General features: G+C 42.1%; 1 protein-coding gene across 3 annotated transcripts in view; it reads right to left on the bottom strand.

Annotated features, from left to right (window-relative positions):
* Positions 1-16,082, bottom strand: part of Ptgfr (prostaglandin F receptor) — a 38,976-nt gene extending 22,894 nt beyond the window's left edge. The window contains exons 1-2 of one of the 3 annotated variants that reach the window (XM_029475602.2): positions 15,802-16,082; positions 13,542-14,648 (exon numbers count right to left, since the gene is read on the bottom strand). In XM_029475602.2, coding sequence (XP_029331462.1) covers positions 13,542-14,339 — 798 coding nt within the window. In that variant the 5' untranslated portion in view covers positions 14,340-14,648; positions 15,802-16,082. The remainder of the gene's footprint in view (positions 1-13,541; positions 14,649-15,801) is intronic. The other 2 variants (XM_029475603.2, XM_021158414.3) reach the window with 2 other exon arrangements.
* Between the last annotated feature and the right edge of the window lie 382 nt (positions 16,083-16,464).

Raw genomic sequence — 16,464 nt, 5'->3', positions numbered from 1 at the left:
TGGTTTGGTTTGGTTTGGTTTGGACTCACATAGCCCAGGCTGGCCTTGAACTCAATTTGTAACTGAGGCTGATCCCGAACTCTTGAACCTCCTGCCTCTCCCTTCCAAGGTAGCACATTCTTAGAGATAACTTGTACCAGACACATACACATTTGAATCTCCTTTAGTGAACCTATGCAAGTCTGGCATTTGATCAATGAAAAGATGTGTTTTCTTCTAAAAATTCTGCAAGGAAAGATATTATTCACCAGCTAGCATGCACATGAAACTATTATGATTTTAGCTATATAAAAATATAAAATACAAATAAATATAAATAAAATATTTTTTTAAAAAACCTGTATTGATCTGTTCCTAATATCAGCCTTTTCCAGGACAATAGCCCAGAGAGATCCCAGGGGCTTTCCATGGACAGGGAACATGAAGTTCATTTCAAAGAGAGACCTTCATCTTTTAAGGCATAGTGTGTTCAGAGTGCTTTGGTCCTGTAAGGACTGAGATGGCAGGCTCCATAGCAAAATGAAGCGTGCTTTCTAAGTGATTTTTTTCCCTGTCTCCTTACTCGGTTTAACAGATAGATGAATAGTCCCCAGTGAGCTGTTCATTTCAGCCTATTTTTGAGAACCAATCAAACCCAAATGTCCAAGAGAAAGTTGGTCCATCTTCATGAGCACAAAAGGATGTCTGTCTCCTAATGTCATTCTAAATCAAGGGAGGTGTTTGACACAAGGATGCACGTTGAGCATGCTATCTGCCCACTGTTCCAGTCATACCTAAAATCGCCTCCTAGATCAAGAGTACAGAATGCCAGTCTCATCTGAACATGCAGACTGGCTTTGGGTTTCGAATGTTTATCTTGTGGAGACAGATCAGACTTGAATAATTAGGGAAATGTCGACAGTGCACATAGAATTCACTCCTGGAGAGATCACTGTCTTCCTTCACACCCAGGAACACTTTTGGCATTGAAGCTGTGCTCACACATCAGCCCCCTCTCAATGTGAAAGTCCAGCCCCGGGAAGCAGAGCCTTCCGCTCCCTGCCACACAGTTAGGATTGTTTGGACTTTTATCATCACTGGCATAGTGGCTGTTTATATTCCCTTGAAATAAGAAAGCGTCAGCCTTAGCTGTTGTCAGGCTTTCAGAGGGGGAAAGAACCACTATACACCCTATAAAAGTGCCAGAACCTACCAGTGTTTATAAGAGCTTTAGCTTTTTGTGTTTTAAATATTTGTTAGGGTGGGCACTGTTCTCATTCATGGATAGATCTGATTTGTAATTAGGAACGGAGGCAATGCACTAGGTAATGAGGGATGTGCAGGTCTTCACACAGTTTTTTCCCTCCTATGTACAATCATATGCAAGCCTTTCTGAAAAGGAACATTTCTTATTTAAGCAAACCCTTAGGGTATGCTACACAGGAGGGAAATTCTCAGAAGTTTCTTTCTAATACACAGGTCTTGGGCAACACAGAACCCAAACCCTGGCAGGACCACAAGAGGAATTGGAGCATTTCCAGGTACTTGGGACCACTGTGGTCAGTACCAGGTTCCGGAAGCTCTTTAACATCAACTTTTAAAACCAGGTTTATCTATACCCTTCTACTCTCTGACTGCCATCTAGTTTACCTTCACACTTCTCTGACTTAGCCGAGTAAAGTGGCTACTCAGGTCCAGGCTGCCAAATGCGGACAGAAAGTTGCAGCCATGTGGGAATCGAAAGTTTCTCGCCCTATTTTGCTTTCTTGCTCCTACCCTCAAAAGCCAACCAAAAGACACTGAAAGCAAGAGAAGAAGAAAGAAAATCTTGACCTGTTTTGCTTGAAAGATGCGTTGCAGGAATGTCTATGCCCCAAAACAAAGACAGCTCAGGACGGTCTGAAAATTGACTCAGTGCAATGTGGTTATGCTGTTCCGTCCAACATCTTACAGAAAAAAAATGACTGCAGTGGCAAAATCACATATTAAATTAATTTGACATTATAAAGCCAGTTTTTATTGTTTATCTATAATATGGTAAGAAATACGAGTTTTGAGAAACAATGACCTCTCTGGTTTAAGCAAGTGATTCATTCTTCTTGCCCCGATTCCATCAACGTGACCAATCAGTGGTACCTTATATGTCTTCCAGCCTTGCTAAAGGAAGGGTAGAGAGTGGAGAAGGCCCCAGTGGCGGGGCCAGGGCGGGGGGAGGGGGGGCACACAAACCATGAAACAGCTCTGCAGTGTAGAGTAAGCCCTGGCACTCTGTAGGGGCAGTAACTCAGTCTCAGGCTGTCAATGGTATGATAAAATCAATCATAGCTGCCCCTCAGGCTAACAAGTCCCAGGATGAAACAAAGGCTATGCACCAAGCAACCCTGGCTCTAGTAAAACTCATGAAGAAAGGTTTCTCATCTAACCCATGCCGTTTCCAGTAAATACACCTCCCAGGAAACTATTATTACCGAATTTCAAAATACAACCAGTGCAATAAAAACAGGACACCAAATTTCCTCAGACAATTTGTATCAAATTTTGTGAAGAAAAGGATAAAAAAGATACATGTGATGGATAAATAGCTGAGCACCTTTAATCCCAGTACTTAGGAGGAAAAAATACAAAAGTACGTGGATCTCTGTGAGTTAGAGCCCAGCCTGGTCTACATAGAGAATTTCAGGACAGCCAGGGCTGTAAAGGAAGACCTTGCCTCAAATAGATAAGTGTGTGTGTGTGTGTGTGTGTGTGTGTGTGTGTGTGTGTGTGTGTGTGTGTGTGTGTGTGAGTGGGGCGGGGGGAAGGTAGATAGAATTGGCTGATAGGTTCAGAAGATCCAAGCATGTACTATATAAGAATCCCATAGCCAGGCAGTGGTGGCACACTCCTTTAGTCCCAGCACTTGGGAGGCAGAGGTGGGAACTTCTGAGTTCGAGGCCAGCCTGGTCTACAGAGTGAGTTCCAGGACAGCCAGGGCTACACAGAGAAACTCTGTCTCGAAAAACCAAATAGATAGATAGATAGATAGATAGATAGATAGATAGATAGATAGATAGATAGATAGATAAGAATTCCATATATCAGACAGGTTGGCTGAAATTTAAAGTAGTAACTAGAAAATATTGAAAACATTGAAAATAAAACGCAGGTTATTAACTTTTAAATCAAACCAAATTGCATTATAAATGTATTTAAACCATAAACACAGGGTCTGGGGAATGGCTAGGGGAAAGAGTGCTTTTTCTGCAAGCATGAGGCCCAAAGCTGCAGAAAACAGGCAGGCCTGGATATGAATGCCTATAATCCAAGCAGGCCTGACTACAAGTGCCTATAATCCAAGCAGGATATGTTGTGTATTTAGATCAATTCAGAGATTAAACTATAGATATGGAAGTAGGTATAGATATAGATAATATAGATATGAATAAGGAAGTGAGATAAATATTGTCACATCATCTTATTCTTAGAAAATCACTGCCTACAAATCAAGCAAAAGACATTAACCACAGAAGAAATTGATCAGTTTTCCAGCTACAAAGTGAAGAACTATATTAAAAGGCAATAAACACTAAAAATCAATTCTTCTTGGGCCGGGCGTGGTGGCACACACCTTTAATCCCAGCACTCGGGAGGCAGAGGCAGGTGGATTTCTGAGTTCAAGGCCAGCCTGGTCTACAAAGTGAAAGTGAGTGCCAGGACAGCCAGGGCTACACAGAGAAACCCTGTCTCGAAAAACCAAAAAAAAAAAAAAATCAATTCTTCTTATACGATTAATTTTCTGATTTTTCAAACAGAAAATTTGTGTGTTCCTTGGCACCCAAAGAGTTCTTGAAAAGCCACATAAGAAAATGCCCATGCCTTGCACAAAAGTGATGGAACAAAGAATCTTTTAGTGCATCCATCAAAGACCTAAAGTAACGCATGCCCATGATAGCTGAATAAAAGACAGTATCCAGGGTGCTAACACAGTTTCCTCGGGGGGACAGGGTTTAGGAAATTTGACCCTAACTCATAGTCCACTCTGTTTTTCACAAATACTTTTATGTATCTTAAATGGATGAAATATATGAAACTGAATGTTATTCAGCGAGAAGACGTCAGCTGTTGACGTGAAGGAAGACACCAACAGAGTTCCTAAGCGGACCACGCCCCACATCTCCCCAGCCTTCTTCAGCCCTCACAGCCTTGACTGCTCTCTGTCCCCACCCCTGCCCTGCACCGCTCAGCCAGGCACTCATTTCTAACTTGCTTCCTCTCTGCTGGTCCTGAGGTCCGACATGAATATGGAAAGCACAATGATGACCATGGGGTAACAGCAGCAGCTAGTGACTGCAGCTGTAGCTGCTTCAACTTGAGATTCGCCTTCAGCCATGTGCGCTCGTGCTCCACCCAGGGCTTCGCTGCCAGGGAGAAGTGAACGTCCTGGCTTGTTCCGAGCAGATCCAGAAAAGTGGAAATTGATAAGGCCATCCCTTACTAAACTGGATTTGTATGTAACTATTTCATTTATTAGACAGATTGTAGCCATGGATTAGAAATTATTGCCATTACATACAGGCATAAGTATTTTTTCAGGGCTGGGAGGTTGAACCTGCGAAGCTCTGCATACTAGACAAGAGCTCTAGCCACTTGCTAGAACAGCCTGTGAAGGAGCTAGGAGGTCTGATTCTGAAAGTTCATGGCAACTGTTCTCCGAGATTGCGTCTCCTTTTGTGCTCTCTTCCCTCTACATGGGACACATCCAGGTCTCCCCTCAGCAAAGAACTGACCAATGGAGGTGAATAAATGAAAGGTCAGACAAGTTATTAGTTTCACTATTTCTATTATTAAAATTCATAGAAATCTAAATTATTTTTCTATGTTTAGTCTTTTCCAATATGTTTTTAACCTGCATGTTTAGAAAGCATAGAAACTTTGCAGTGCCTCTCTTGCCAATATCTAATGTGTCTTCTACCTCCTGAATCATGTCACTTATCCAACGATTTATGAAATATTAATTTAATCATTCAGTATTTATCATCTGGTTTAATTGTTCTAGTGCTGGTTCATTACTTGAAAAATCAAAACTCCTGATAATAATTTGCTACACACTAAACATGCTGGGAGGGATGGAGGGGAGGAGAAACTGGGGTTGGGATGCACGGTATGAGAGAAGAATCTGTTTTCAATAAAAAAAATGTTAATTCTCCTCTATCTACTGTACTCTAGTGTTGTGACAACCTGGGCCAACACCACTATCTGAAAAGCACATTTTTCTCTCTGTAGACATTGTCCTCTTTTCATTTTGGCTTGAACACTTGCATACCTTGGGTTTGGGTTTGCAGGCCAACTTTTGTTTCTAACTAGTGTTCTCTAGACACTTTTCCATTGTATGACTTGTCCAAGGCGATCATTGCTTCAAGGACCCTTGCCTATGATCATAAACTTTATGAATCATAGTGAATGATTATTCTCAGTAATACAACAGTGCCTGCCACATGGCAGGTACCGAATAGGAATTTGTCAGATCAGTAAAATGAAGGGGCAACTCCTGCTGTAATACTCACTTCATTGACTAGGTACATTTAAAGTCCTTTTGATGATCTTAGAGACAAAATTACTATATGACAGCATTGCCATTTAATAGTACCAGCAACAATAATAGCATAACTGAAAACAGATGCCACTATTGTACATCAGACACAACTTTAAATGTTTCTTCACACATTAACCCATCCAGTTCTTTGCCACAGACCTATAAAGTGGGTGCCATTGAGATACCCACTTTGTATGTGAATAAATCATTCCGACCATATAGCCAAAAGCAGAAGAAAGGAGGCTGGCAAGCAAGTGCGAACCTACTGCACTCACCTCTTCAAGAGCAAAAGTCTTATACCCCATACAACCTCTGAGCTGTTCCCTCTCTCTGGGAAAGGAGCTCGCTTGCTCCTGGCTCCACTCATAGCCCCAAACATAGTGCTTTGTGATAGTCCCAAGGATTTTTAGTAATTTTAACTTGATTCATTATCTACAATATAAGAAACAGTATTCAAACTGGAGCAAGATGCAAATGACTAACAGGAGCCATGTACTTCTGAAAAGAATCTGTAAAGAAGGACCAGAAACAAGTAAAAATGTCCAAAAAAAAATGTTTTCTGAAACTATAAGCTTCTACCGTTTTTCACTGTATCAGCCAGCCCATCTTGATGATGATGGCGAAAACATAAAAAGCATCTGAACTAAACATGATTAATTTAATCAGGATGGTGAGAAGAAATTATGTTTTATAAAGAGCTTTTTTTTTTAATGTTGTATGTCTACTATGTGCCAATTTTTCTGTTTAGGAAATTAATTAATTAATTCAATAATACCTCTGAATAAGTATAATTTTTGTAATCAGTTCCCATATGTACAAAATTAGCGTAGGGTAACTCCGAGGTCATAGCTGAGGTGCTGCGGATGACAGCCATGCTCCCGGCATGTGCTCCAAATAACTGTCCTCAAGGGTACGCTTGATTTGCAACGAGGCTCAAAAAGCTGGGATGATTCCTTCTACAGAATCCATTATCTCTGTCTCCATCAGCATCACAGCACAGCTCACTCCCTCTGGTTTTTATTTGGGGATTCAATAGCAAAGAGGAGAGATGAAACCACTCCCTCTCTGTGTAAACCACAACTGCATCCAGTCCGCTGCAGCATTAACACCCTCACACGCCGGCCAGAGAACACACAGAGGGACAAGTTTGCACCAGCTTTGAAAGATATGTTTACAAGAATCAAAAGACAAATTTCTCCCATTCCTTCCTCAACACAGATAAACAATATAGTTACGCCAGGACAAATAAGTGCGGCTGTTAACGCCTTCCAAACCAAACACAGATGTGACCGCACTTCATATACCTCCTGTTCACCTCAGTCCGAGCACATAAACCTACCCGTGGGAATCCAGGGGAACCTAGAAGCACTCAGATCTTGAATTATACCTTAAATGTATGGAGGTTTAATAAAATCCCACACAGTAAATCAGAAGATTTAACACCCACCAAGAGTAACACTATAATGCACGTTTGTGATTTGTTTATACTTGAATGGTTCAAGCAATGTTTTGTAAGTGTTGTCTCCATGTCTGTGAAATCTTTTGGGCATTTTTATGTCTTTCTTCTTGAAAACAAGAAATTTTGTTTTGCCAGGAATGAATGAACCAAAAATAAAAATTAAAAAAAAATCTTCCAGACCACCATGCTCATCTTAAGCAATTCATTTTTGGGTAATTTCTCAGCCTAGCAATGTCTTTTCTTTAACTAACCGACCTTCACTGGGCAGATTTTTCCATGAGGAAAAATGTTACTCTCTTTTCAATCAAGTTCAGTTCATACACAGAGGGCAACATGTTTACCTGGTCCTATTTCACTCTGCACGCAATGTGCTTGGCAGGCAGATAAGGCATGAACACTTCCGAATCTCTATCCCAAGACAAACTCTGCAGGAAATTAGCTTTGAATTGGAAGCCTGTACACGGAACACTTTCCAAAGTGTGGCACAGTGCAGGTAGCAGTACCAGGCAGAGGCTAAGATGTCAAGAAACCGTGAGGGAAGCCTGCTGCAGATACCTCAGCAAGCCTGAGGACATGTCCCAAATGAAGCAGGGAGCAGAGTTCTCCAGTCTCATGTTTATCTATTGCTATCTAGAATGACCACAGACAGAGACAGTGTCACAATGGCAGACAAAGTAGCTATCCTCAGCTGAAGGAATCTCCCCTAGAAAGATTCATCTAAAGGGAGTGCCTCTATGGGGTGCCTCCACATCCACAGAGATAGTCTGTCTTGTTATTCTGAGAAGTTATTTCTAGTCTTGCTCTACAAACCAAGAGCTGGAAACATTGACACATTGACACAGTGCTGGTCTAGCACACACGGTGCCTTATAGAGAGTCCATCTCCAGCACTGTGTGAATCTGGTGTGGGAGCCTACACTTGCCCTCCTAGAACTCAGGAAATAGAGACAAAGGTTTGAAGTCATCTTTGGCTGCATAATGAGTTCAAGGCCAGGCAGAATAGTTAATACCTGCCTCAAAAAATATATAAATCAAGATATGGTAGGAAGTTAGGTAGGTAAGTAGAGATAGATAGATAGATAGATAGATAGATAGATAGATAGATAGACATGTATGCACACACATATTGATTCAATCAGACAGTAGAGACATGACATTACCAAGATCAATTTTAGACAAATTTCAACATTTAGAGTAAAGATCTCATTTTATGGCACCAACCATGCAATATCTGGAACTCTTTATTCAAAGTAAATTTCTCCTCTTCATCCCTTGACAAGACTCCTACACATATTATGGAACTGTTTGTGAAGAGACAGATAAAAAACTATGGGGATATATTATAATACATTTTTACTATTTAATATTTTCCTTTGCCTTGAAACATTCCACTCAATGCTTGGTTTATTAATTTTTTTGTTAAATGCATGTTGACTAATGCACCCCCCCACACACACTCGATGCTTAGAAACTAAAACACAAATGTCATAGGACACAACACCAAGAACCACTGGGTCTAATTGAGGAAATGACACATAAGTAGATTAAATCCCAAGCCTGGTTTCTCTATAAGATGTTTCTAATTCTAACTCAGATTCAAGCTTCAGAATGGCCAGAGTTCTTGAAGGCTCTGTTACTTGGAAACTTCAATACAGAAGTTTTTCTCCTCCAATTGCAATCATGAATTGGAGGTCCAAAACCAACCAGCTCACATATAGAATGCAAGATGAGACAATACAGTCATGCATTAAGCATTCTTCTGCATGATATTCAGCTGGCACCTACTGTAAAAACCAAACCCAAACCCAACAATGGTCTAGGAGCTGAGGATATAGCAATAAACAAGGTCTCCTACCTCTTTGTAGCTTTCATGCAAGGGCAAACTTTAAGCAAGTAGCAGACAAACTAAAAAAAAATCTCATACTTCTGAGTGCTTCCCGGGAGTAAAGCATAGGAATAGAAGAGAGAAGTTGAGAAATGATGTTTTTTAAGACAGTGTATACAGGGTAACATTTGAGCAACAAGAGAGCAGTATGAGAGCTACAGGAACATCAGGGGAGTGCTCAGGCAAAACATGCCAAGGCTCAGGGTAGGACAGTGCCCCTAGAGATTTCAGGTCCACTTCTGTGCCTCCCACTGTCAGGTGACCATTGCCATCTAGTGCATGCCTACCCAGAGTGAGAAGGCTGCCTTTGCCTGCATAATTCAAACTTTGCCAGCACACAACCACTTGCTGTGTCTTAAAGAACTGCCATTGGTGTGTGTCTGAGTTGTTGAGTAGTTTTACAGAAGTGGAACCCTGGAGTCATGGATCCTGCTGGGGACCTACGCTGTGACTCCTGTATTCCAAACAACTATACCCTGATATTTAGGATGGAAAGCAGCTGAGACAACATACGTCAGCAGCAATCCACCTTTTTCTGGGATATGATGAAATAACACAGTGAGCGTTCACTTTGCTCTTAATTTCAGTGGGATCTCTCTTATTTGACATGGTCAGACCTAAGGGTGTATTAGTTAATATCTTTAATTTTGTAAATAACCTAACAATTGTATGTAATCGCTCTGTGTGCACATGTATGCATAGATACAAATGTATATTTTATATGTACATAAATGCATATTGCACTGGAGAGATGACTTAGTATTTAAGAGCATTTGCTTATCTTCCAAAGAACCTGAGTTCAATCCTCAATACAGGCTGCTCACAAAGATCTGTAACTCCAGCTCCAAAAAATCTGATGCCCTCTTCTGGTTTCCACGGGTATTTGTATATACATGGCATAAATTACACACACACACACACACAAACACACACACACATGCAACTGCATATGCATGCACATAAATAATAATAATAAAGTAAGTTAAAATTAAAAGAACATGCATTATACACACACATACACACACATATAATTATATATATATATATAATTTACATATACAAATGCATGTTACATGCATAGATTTAGATCCAAAGTATTGGTTGACTGTCATGTACACAAAATGTCAAAAGATTAGAAATATTTGACCAAGATCCAGAACAGAGTAACATGTTTATGGATTTTCATATATTCTTTTCACTTAACACATACAGATGTATATCCATCTACAATCCTTTAGTGCTAAACAAGGGCATAGATATATAGAGATTCTATTGAGTGTTTTGAAATGATGATGAGTATCAGCCTCCCAAAGACAATACTCTCAACCTAACAGGCACAGGATGCAGCCCTCCATGCCCATCATTGGCTATTCACTCTATAATAGCTGGTCAGTATAATACTGCCACCTTAGCAATTTCAGTCAAAGTTAACGTAACATCCAATCAATCTGTATCTGATAATCACCCTGGAGACTAAATATTTAACTACAAAGATGGCTAGAAAGATTTGCATAAGAATTACAGCCTGTGAAAAAATCAAAATTTGATTTAATACAAAAGAACACATTTCTTGGGTAAACGCCATTACATAGGAAATCATCTTGTCCCTCAGATACTTTATGTTTTCCTTCATTTAAAATTACCACCTGTTTCTGAAGAGATCGTCAAACAAACGCCTAGCCTTCTACAGAGAAAGGGCTGAATTTCAATATTCCATTACTCTTCAGGTGCTGACCTGGGAAACGTTAAAATTTACCATTTGGCTTCAATATCTGCTCAACTCAAACCTTCAAAATTTAGAACCCATTCTGGTCAATCATTTCCAATCTCTTGACATTCATCCTACTTAGGTTTTAATCAACCAGTCAACAAGTATGTATTGCCCTACCAAATTAGAGAAATATGCATAGCAATTACAGTGAACTCCTTCTAAAGTTATACATTCTATGAAAAGAGCATTAAAAGGCATCATTACATATATAAAGGCAAAACAAAGATTGCTAGGAAATTGTTACTTGAAGCTGGACACAGCGGGGCAGGCTTTTAATCCCAGCACTTGGATACAGGGCAAGAAGATCACCAGATGTTCCAGGACAGCCATCTCCACCTAGTGAGTTCCAGGTAAACGTAGCTCGAAAGACCATTTCATAACTGTTTAACTCTCAGAGTTTGGAGTGAGTTTGTTTCTATACAGAACTCTAGGCTAAAATCCTAGTGTGGGTTCTTGCATTTGTCAGCTGGAATTTTAATTGAGTGAATTTATCTGAGTTAATCATATTCACAACTATGAAACACAGATATGGCAAGCCTAAATGCTACTAGTAAGTTATATTTTAAACAAATAACAAATAGTTATTCTTGACTCCTAAATCTCAATTCCTAAGAAAAGCAAATTCTGTTTTCCTCCTCTGTAAAATGAAGTGCACCATGATTAGAGTGGCAGACACTTGACGTCATCATACATCAACGGAACTCTTAGAATGTTGAAACAACTCATAATATCAGCTAATTGAGAGACACCTGTGTACTTAGCACAGATAAGGAGGAATTTACACAGTGAAAGGCATTTCAGAAGTATAACATAAGTGACACATTAGTATACCAGTAATTCCTAAAGAGAAAGTAAAGAAAGTGCCCCAGGAAAATCTGCTACTTTGTATGTCACTAAGAAGGAGGGGGTGAAAAAGAGGAAGAGGAGGAGGAAATATTATCTCAAAAATGAATGCCATTAAAATTATTTGAAATATAAATTAATCATATTATCTATGTAATCAATAAGAGAAACCAAAATTTCAGCAAAAAGGGGAGAGGAAAATGTAAATTTCACATATTCATGGCAAGAATCTGGGATTCTACTTTCTCTGTGGTCTTACAGGAGCTAATCTTACTCCAGTTTTCAAAATCAAAAGCCAGAGCTAAGGGGACTGCTCAAGATGATTAAGAACAGATCCACACACAGTGATTCTCAGTGACCACCGTTGCTGTCTGAATCAAGGTCCTCCCTCTAACACACTTGTTGCCGGGTTCTTCCGAGCTATGACCTTCACCCTTCAAGCTCAATGTTTCCTTAACCTTCTCACCCCGCTCTTTTCACTTTACCTCCACAGCTGCTGAGGTATTAATGAAACAATCCCTCGTTTTGTATTTTGAAAATTCACACTAGTTTAAAATTTTAAGAAATTTCTCATGCCAAGTATCATAAATTTAAGTTAAACCACTCAAAATGAGCATTTTTGTCCTTCAACCAAAACATTATACTACTGAGAACAAATCTGACTTCACCTTTCATCCACCACAGCTCCCATAAACCGACAGCACATGTCTTCCCAAAGCCTAATTGTCATGAATGGCCTCAGCCCTCTTACCTGGGTCCTTTTACCTGGACAGCCTAAGGAAAGCATGAGTAGATTTTTTTTAATGATATAGCAAAATATAAGAAACTAAATTAAAACTATAAAGCTATAAAATGAAAACAAACAAGTACTGATAAAAGAAGCCCTTTTATAAAACAAAGGCATCTTTTCCCTCGGCTCCTGAGCGTGAACCGTGCTCACAACCTTTTATCACACGGAGATCACCTGTGCTGTGTAGCAAAGCCGTTCAGGCTAGGACAGCCAGGGGCCATGCTAGGGATACGGAGAGGACATCACTCACAGGTCTGCAGCCGACCTCCTCAGTGACCACATTGCCTCTGCTTCCAACCTGCTTCTCCTCCTGCCTCATTTTGACCTCGGTCCAACCTAGATGCTCATCTCTGGATGCCAGCCCACTTCCCTACCACTGCAGCAAAGGAATGAACCCACTTGTCGCTCCCCTTTCCTCCTACAGAAGTGTGATTCTTCTCTTTAATTGCATATTATCATTACTCTCATCATAAAGTGAATCTGGTGAGCAGCTGGGGCCATGGCTTCCCTTACAGTCTTTCCTTCTTCTATCTGGAAGAGAATATGAATACTTCACTTCTGTTACTGAATTCCCTTAGTTCCAGATTAAATGCCAGGCTGCTGCAGGTGCCTCCTGACTACAGAGCATTTAAAGGAATGAAAGTTGTACTCTCATGAATGTCTGATGCCTGAGCTCCCTGCCAGTCAGACTCCTCCCCACGTGCCCGCAATGCTCTGGCCTCAGTGAACAAGTGATATCTTTTTGTCTTCCTTACCCAGGGCTGGCTGAGCTCTCTGTTAGCTCAGCTCATCCCCAGAGTTGGCAAGTTGTGACTTTGTCTTTACATTAAGAACAACCCCACAACTGTTCTCCTCTGTCTGCAGATGAAAATCTGTATTGCTTTCTATGGTATTGAGTCTACCTGACTCAATGGGCTAACATAGCCACTCATTCTAACATTTTCAAAGATAACACCCAGTATGTCAAAACTACTGCTTGTGTTACTTGACACTGTGCCACATGGAAGCAGGAAAGAGTATGGCTACACTTGTTCAGAAATACATTTCTTTTCACTGGGACCTATAGAAAAACAAACCTGTGGATCAAACACAACTTAACTCTAAGCCAGAGCTGAGCACTGAAGTCAATTTTAGCATCTAAAGGATTGACATTCTAGACCAGAAACCCTTATAATGGAGACAAACTGCGCACATCATAGATAAACCCAAGAGAGCAGAGACCACCCACCCTGTAGGATCTTACCAGAAAGGGACTCCAGCAGACGCAGGAGACGCACATTATGGCCAGGAGTTGAACGATCATCTCCAGGTGGTGAGATCTGCCTTGCCTGTGCTGCTGACTTCTGAACTTCACTCTTAAGAGTGTGACTCCCGTGACGGCATTGCACGAGAAGGAAACACCAAGAGCTAAGAGTCCGAGGAAAGAAAAGAACAGGAGATAAAATCTGTCTTCCCAGTCTTCGATGTGCTCTGTGTTGTAGAAACACCAGGTTCTGGATGCTTGAATTTGATAATCTCGGTGTCCGAGGATGGGCAGCACAGCCACGAAGACAGCAAACATGCACACACCACTCAGGATCATTTTCACGTGTTTAGATGTGATCTTCGTAGAGTGGAATATAGGATTGGTGACTCCTATACACCTCTCGATGGCCATCGCACTGCCTAGAAAAAGTGGGCACAAGCCAGAAAAGACCATGGAGATTCCAAAAATACTGCACAGGATGTTTGACTGATCAAAGCGGATCCAGTCTTTATCAGAAGCATATACAAAGACAGCTATGCCTCCGTTGATAAGGTGGCCAAAGAAGTCTGTGATCACCAGGCCACTAGCCAAGAGCAGGAAAGAAGCCTTTGACTTCTGTCTAAATCTCTGGTAGGCCTTCATGAGAATGGCGATGGCCAGGCTGTTCGATAAGATCCCCACTGTCATGAAGATGATAGAGAAGAATACTGAAAGCCGGTTCTCCGTCTGGCAGGTTGTGTTCGCGATGAGTCCAGCTGCAGGAGACACTGGCTGTTTGGAACTGTTCATGGACATTGTTGTGGAGGTAAAAGCTATCCCCTCAAGTCATCTCTCTGTCACAACTGCGCAGTCTCGAAGTGCAGACATCTGCAGCATACAGGACAGGAATTATAAAGACCTAATTACCAGTCAGTCAGTCATCTGACATTTAGAACCAAGCGCCTCAGCGTCCTGGGATGGGGTGGATTTGCCCAGCCTATCATAAGTCAGGTTGCAGAACTCGGCCACCAGCATGCATCTGTTCTGTTTTCCTCTCTTTCGAGATAAAGATACCGCCCAAACTGACACCTGTCAGTTCACTTCCCTAGAAAGAGAGAGAGAAATCTCAAAAAAAAAAAAAAAAAAAAAAAAGTCATCCTGGTGTGTCCTTGACATCTTGACATCTTGAATCATTTGAAGTCTTACTAAAGCACTAACAAGGTTAGATTTCAAACCAATGGAGTTTTTAAAGCATAGCAATCTATTGAAATAACTAATCCTTTAAGATTCTGTTCTTTTCTCTGTGGGACATTGACCCCTCCCCAAGTAATTGATCCACCTGCTGGTCATAAAGCCAAGGTCATGAAAGGGCAACACACAGAATCAATCTCTCTCTCTCTCTCTCTCTCTCTCTCTCTCTCTCTCTCTCTCTCACACACACACACACACACACACACACCTCACACTCAGTCACACTTTGACTCATGGGAGAGTGTTGAGGCTCTGAGTTCTGATCTAGCCTTCTTTCACGGGGCAGAAATCCCTGCACCAAGATGAGAAAGAGTGAAAGCAACTCCCCCTCAGTGTTACTGTAACCTCCAGTGAGAAACACTGTACTGTTTGGGATTTTTTGCCCCTATAATGTGTTGAGTCCTAAGTCCGTGCTAGCTTCAGGACCACACCACTGGATAATTAGATTGTTTTCCCAGAGCAGCTTTCCCGGAAGCTGGGGATTTGACAGTCCAGTGGCTTTAGCTGCCTGGAGGAAAGAGGCTGGCTGCCCCCTCGGTGTCTTACTCACATTTCTACTTTCGACAGTTGCAAAGCCCACACCCCAAGGGGCCTCAGCTTGCAACATTGCCTCTAAACCTAACCAACTTGCTGAAACTTTTTGCAATTTCTCAAACTCCGGAGAGTTCTTTTCCCTCCCACCCTGGGGGGCGCCAAAGGTCTGCGGCAGCCCGTGGTAAGGACCATGTAGTGCAGCCAGCAGGGAATCTCAGGGAAAGAAGGGGGTAGCCCTGTGTGCGTGCTTCTCTCCCGAGGGTGGGGGGAATCCTTGCTACTGAGCCCCATCCTTACAGTGAAGCCCCCAAGCCCTTCTTTCCCCATAGCACACCACGAATTGGGTCCAAAATCCCTGCCAGTCTCAGCCTATAGTGCTCTCCAGCGGGACCCCTGCAGCTGTCGCCACTGGAGTTTATCAACCCTGGGTTCAGCTGGAGAATCCAGGAGCCGTGGGAATCCGGCCGTGGGAATGCAGCCACAGGGTTGTTACCTCGGCATCCTGAGCCACTGAGTGGTTGTGTCCGGAGCAGAAGAGCGCTGAGCCCCGTGTTCCATGGCGCAACCAGCCCTGCGCAGCCGCAACCTCAGGTTCCACCTCTCTTGCCTCCCTAGGACACTTCTGAGCGCTGGATCACCCGCAGGACCTATTGTGTCCTGGACTTCAGAGCACCTAGAGATGCTCCCAGCCTCTGCAGGGTGGAGGGCTGGGTGACCTCCGCCCCTTCCTCGTCTCTCTCCTCTCCGCCCACTTTCTCTGCCCGCACAGGGTGAGGCTGCTGCACGGTCTTCTGATGCTTTGGCCACCGAGCAGCAGAAGACAACGCTTTTAGCCACCAGGCAACTACGGAAAGTTTTGCTTTAAACTCGTTTCCAAATGAAAGAGGTCATTTCCGAAGCTTCAAGATAGAAACAAGGAAAACCAAGGCATGTTTAGAGCCTGGTGTGTGGGATTGTCTGAAACAGCTTATGGGGAATGAATTAATTCCAGGTCCAACCAAAAAGGGACGCGGAAATCTGGGTAAAGGCTGCCAGTTTGAAAGAGAACTTCTAGCAGATATCCACAGGGAGTGAATTAGAAGTTCTGGCCAACTGCTGTAAGAGGAACAGCCTTAGGCTCCACTGTCACTGGAGTGCAAGTCGGTCGGGTAAGAGT

This window comes from Mus caroli, unplaced genomic scaffold, assembly GCF_978045245.1.
Source record: "Mus caroli unplaced genomic scaffold, Mus_caroli_1 scaffold_3, whole genome shotgun sequence".
In the NCBI taxonomy this organism is placed as follows: domain Eukaryota; kingdom Metazoa; phylum Chordata; class Mammalia; order Rodentia; family Muridae; genus Mus; species Mus caroli.
The sequence above is the reverse complement of the archived record's forward strand: the minus strand, read 5'-3'. Positions and strand labels throughout refer to the sequence as shown.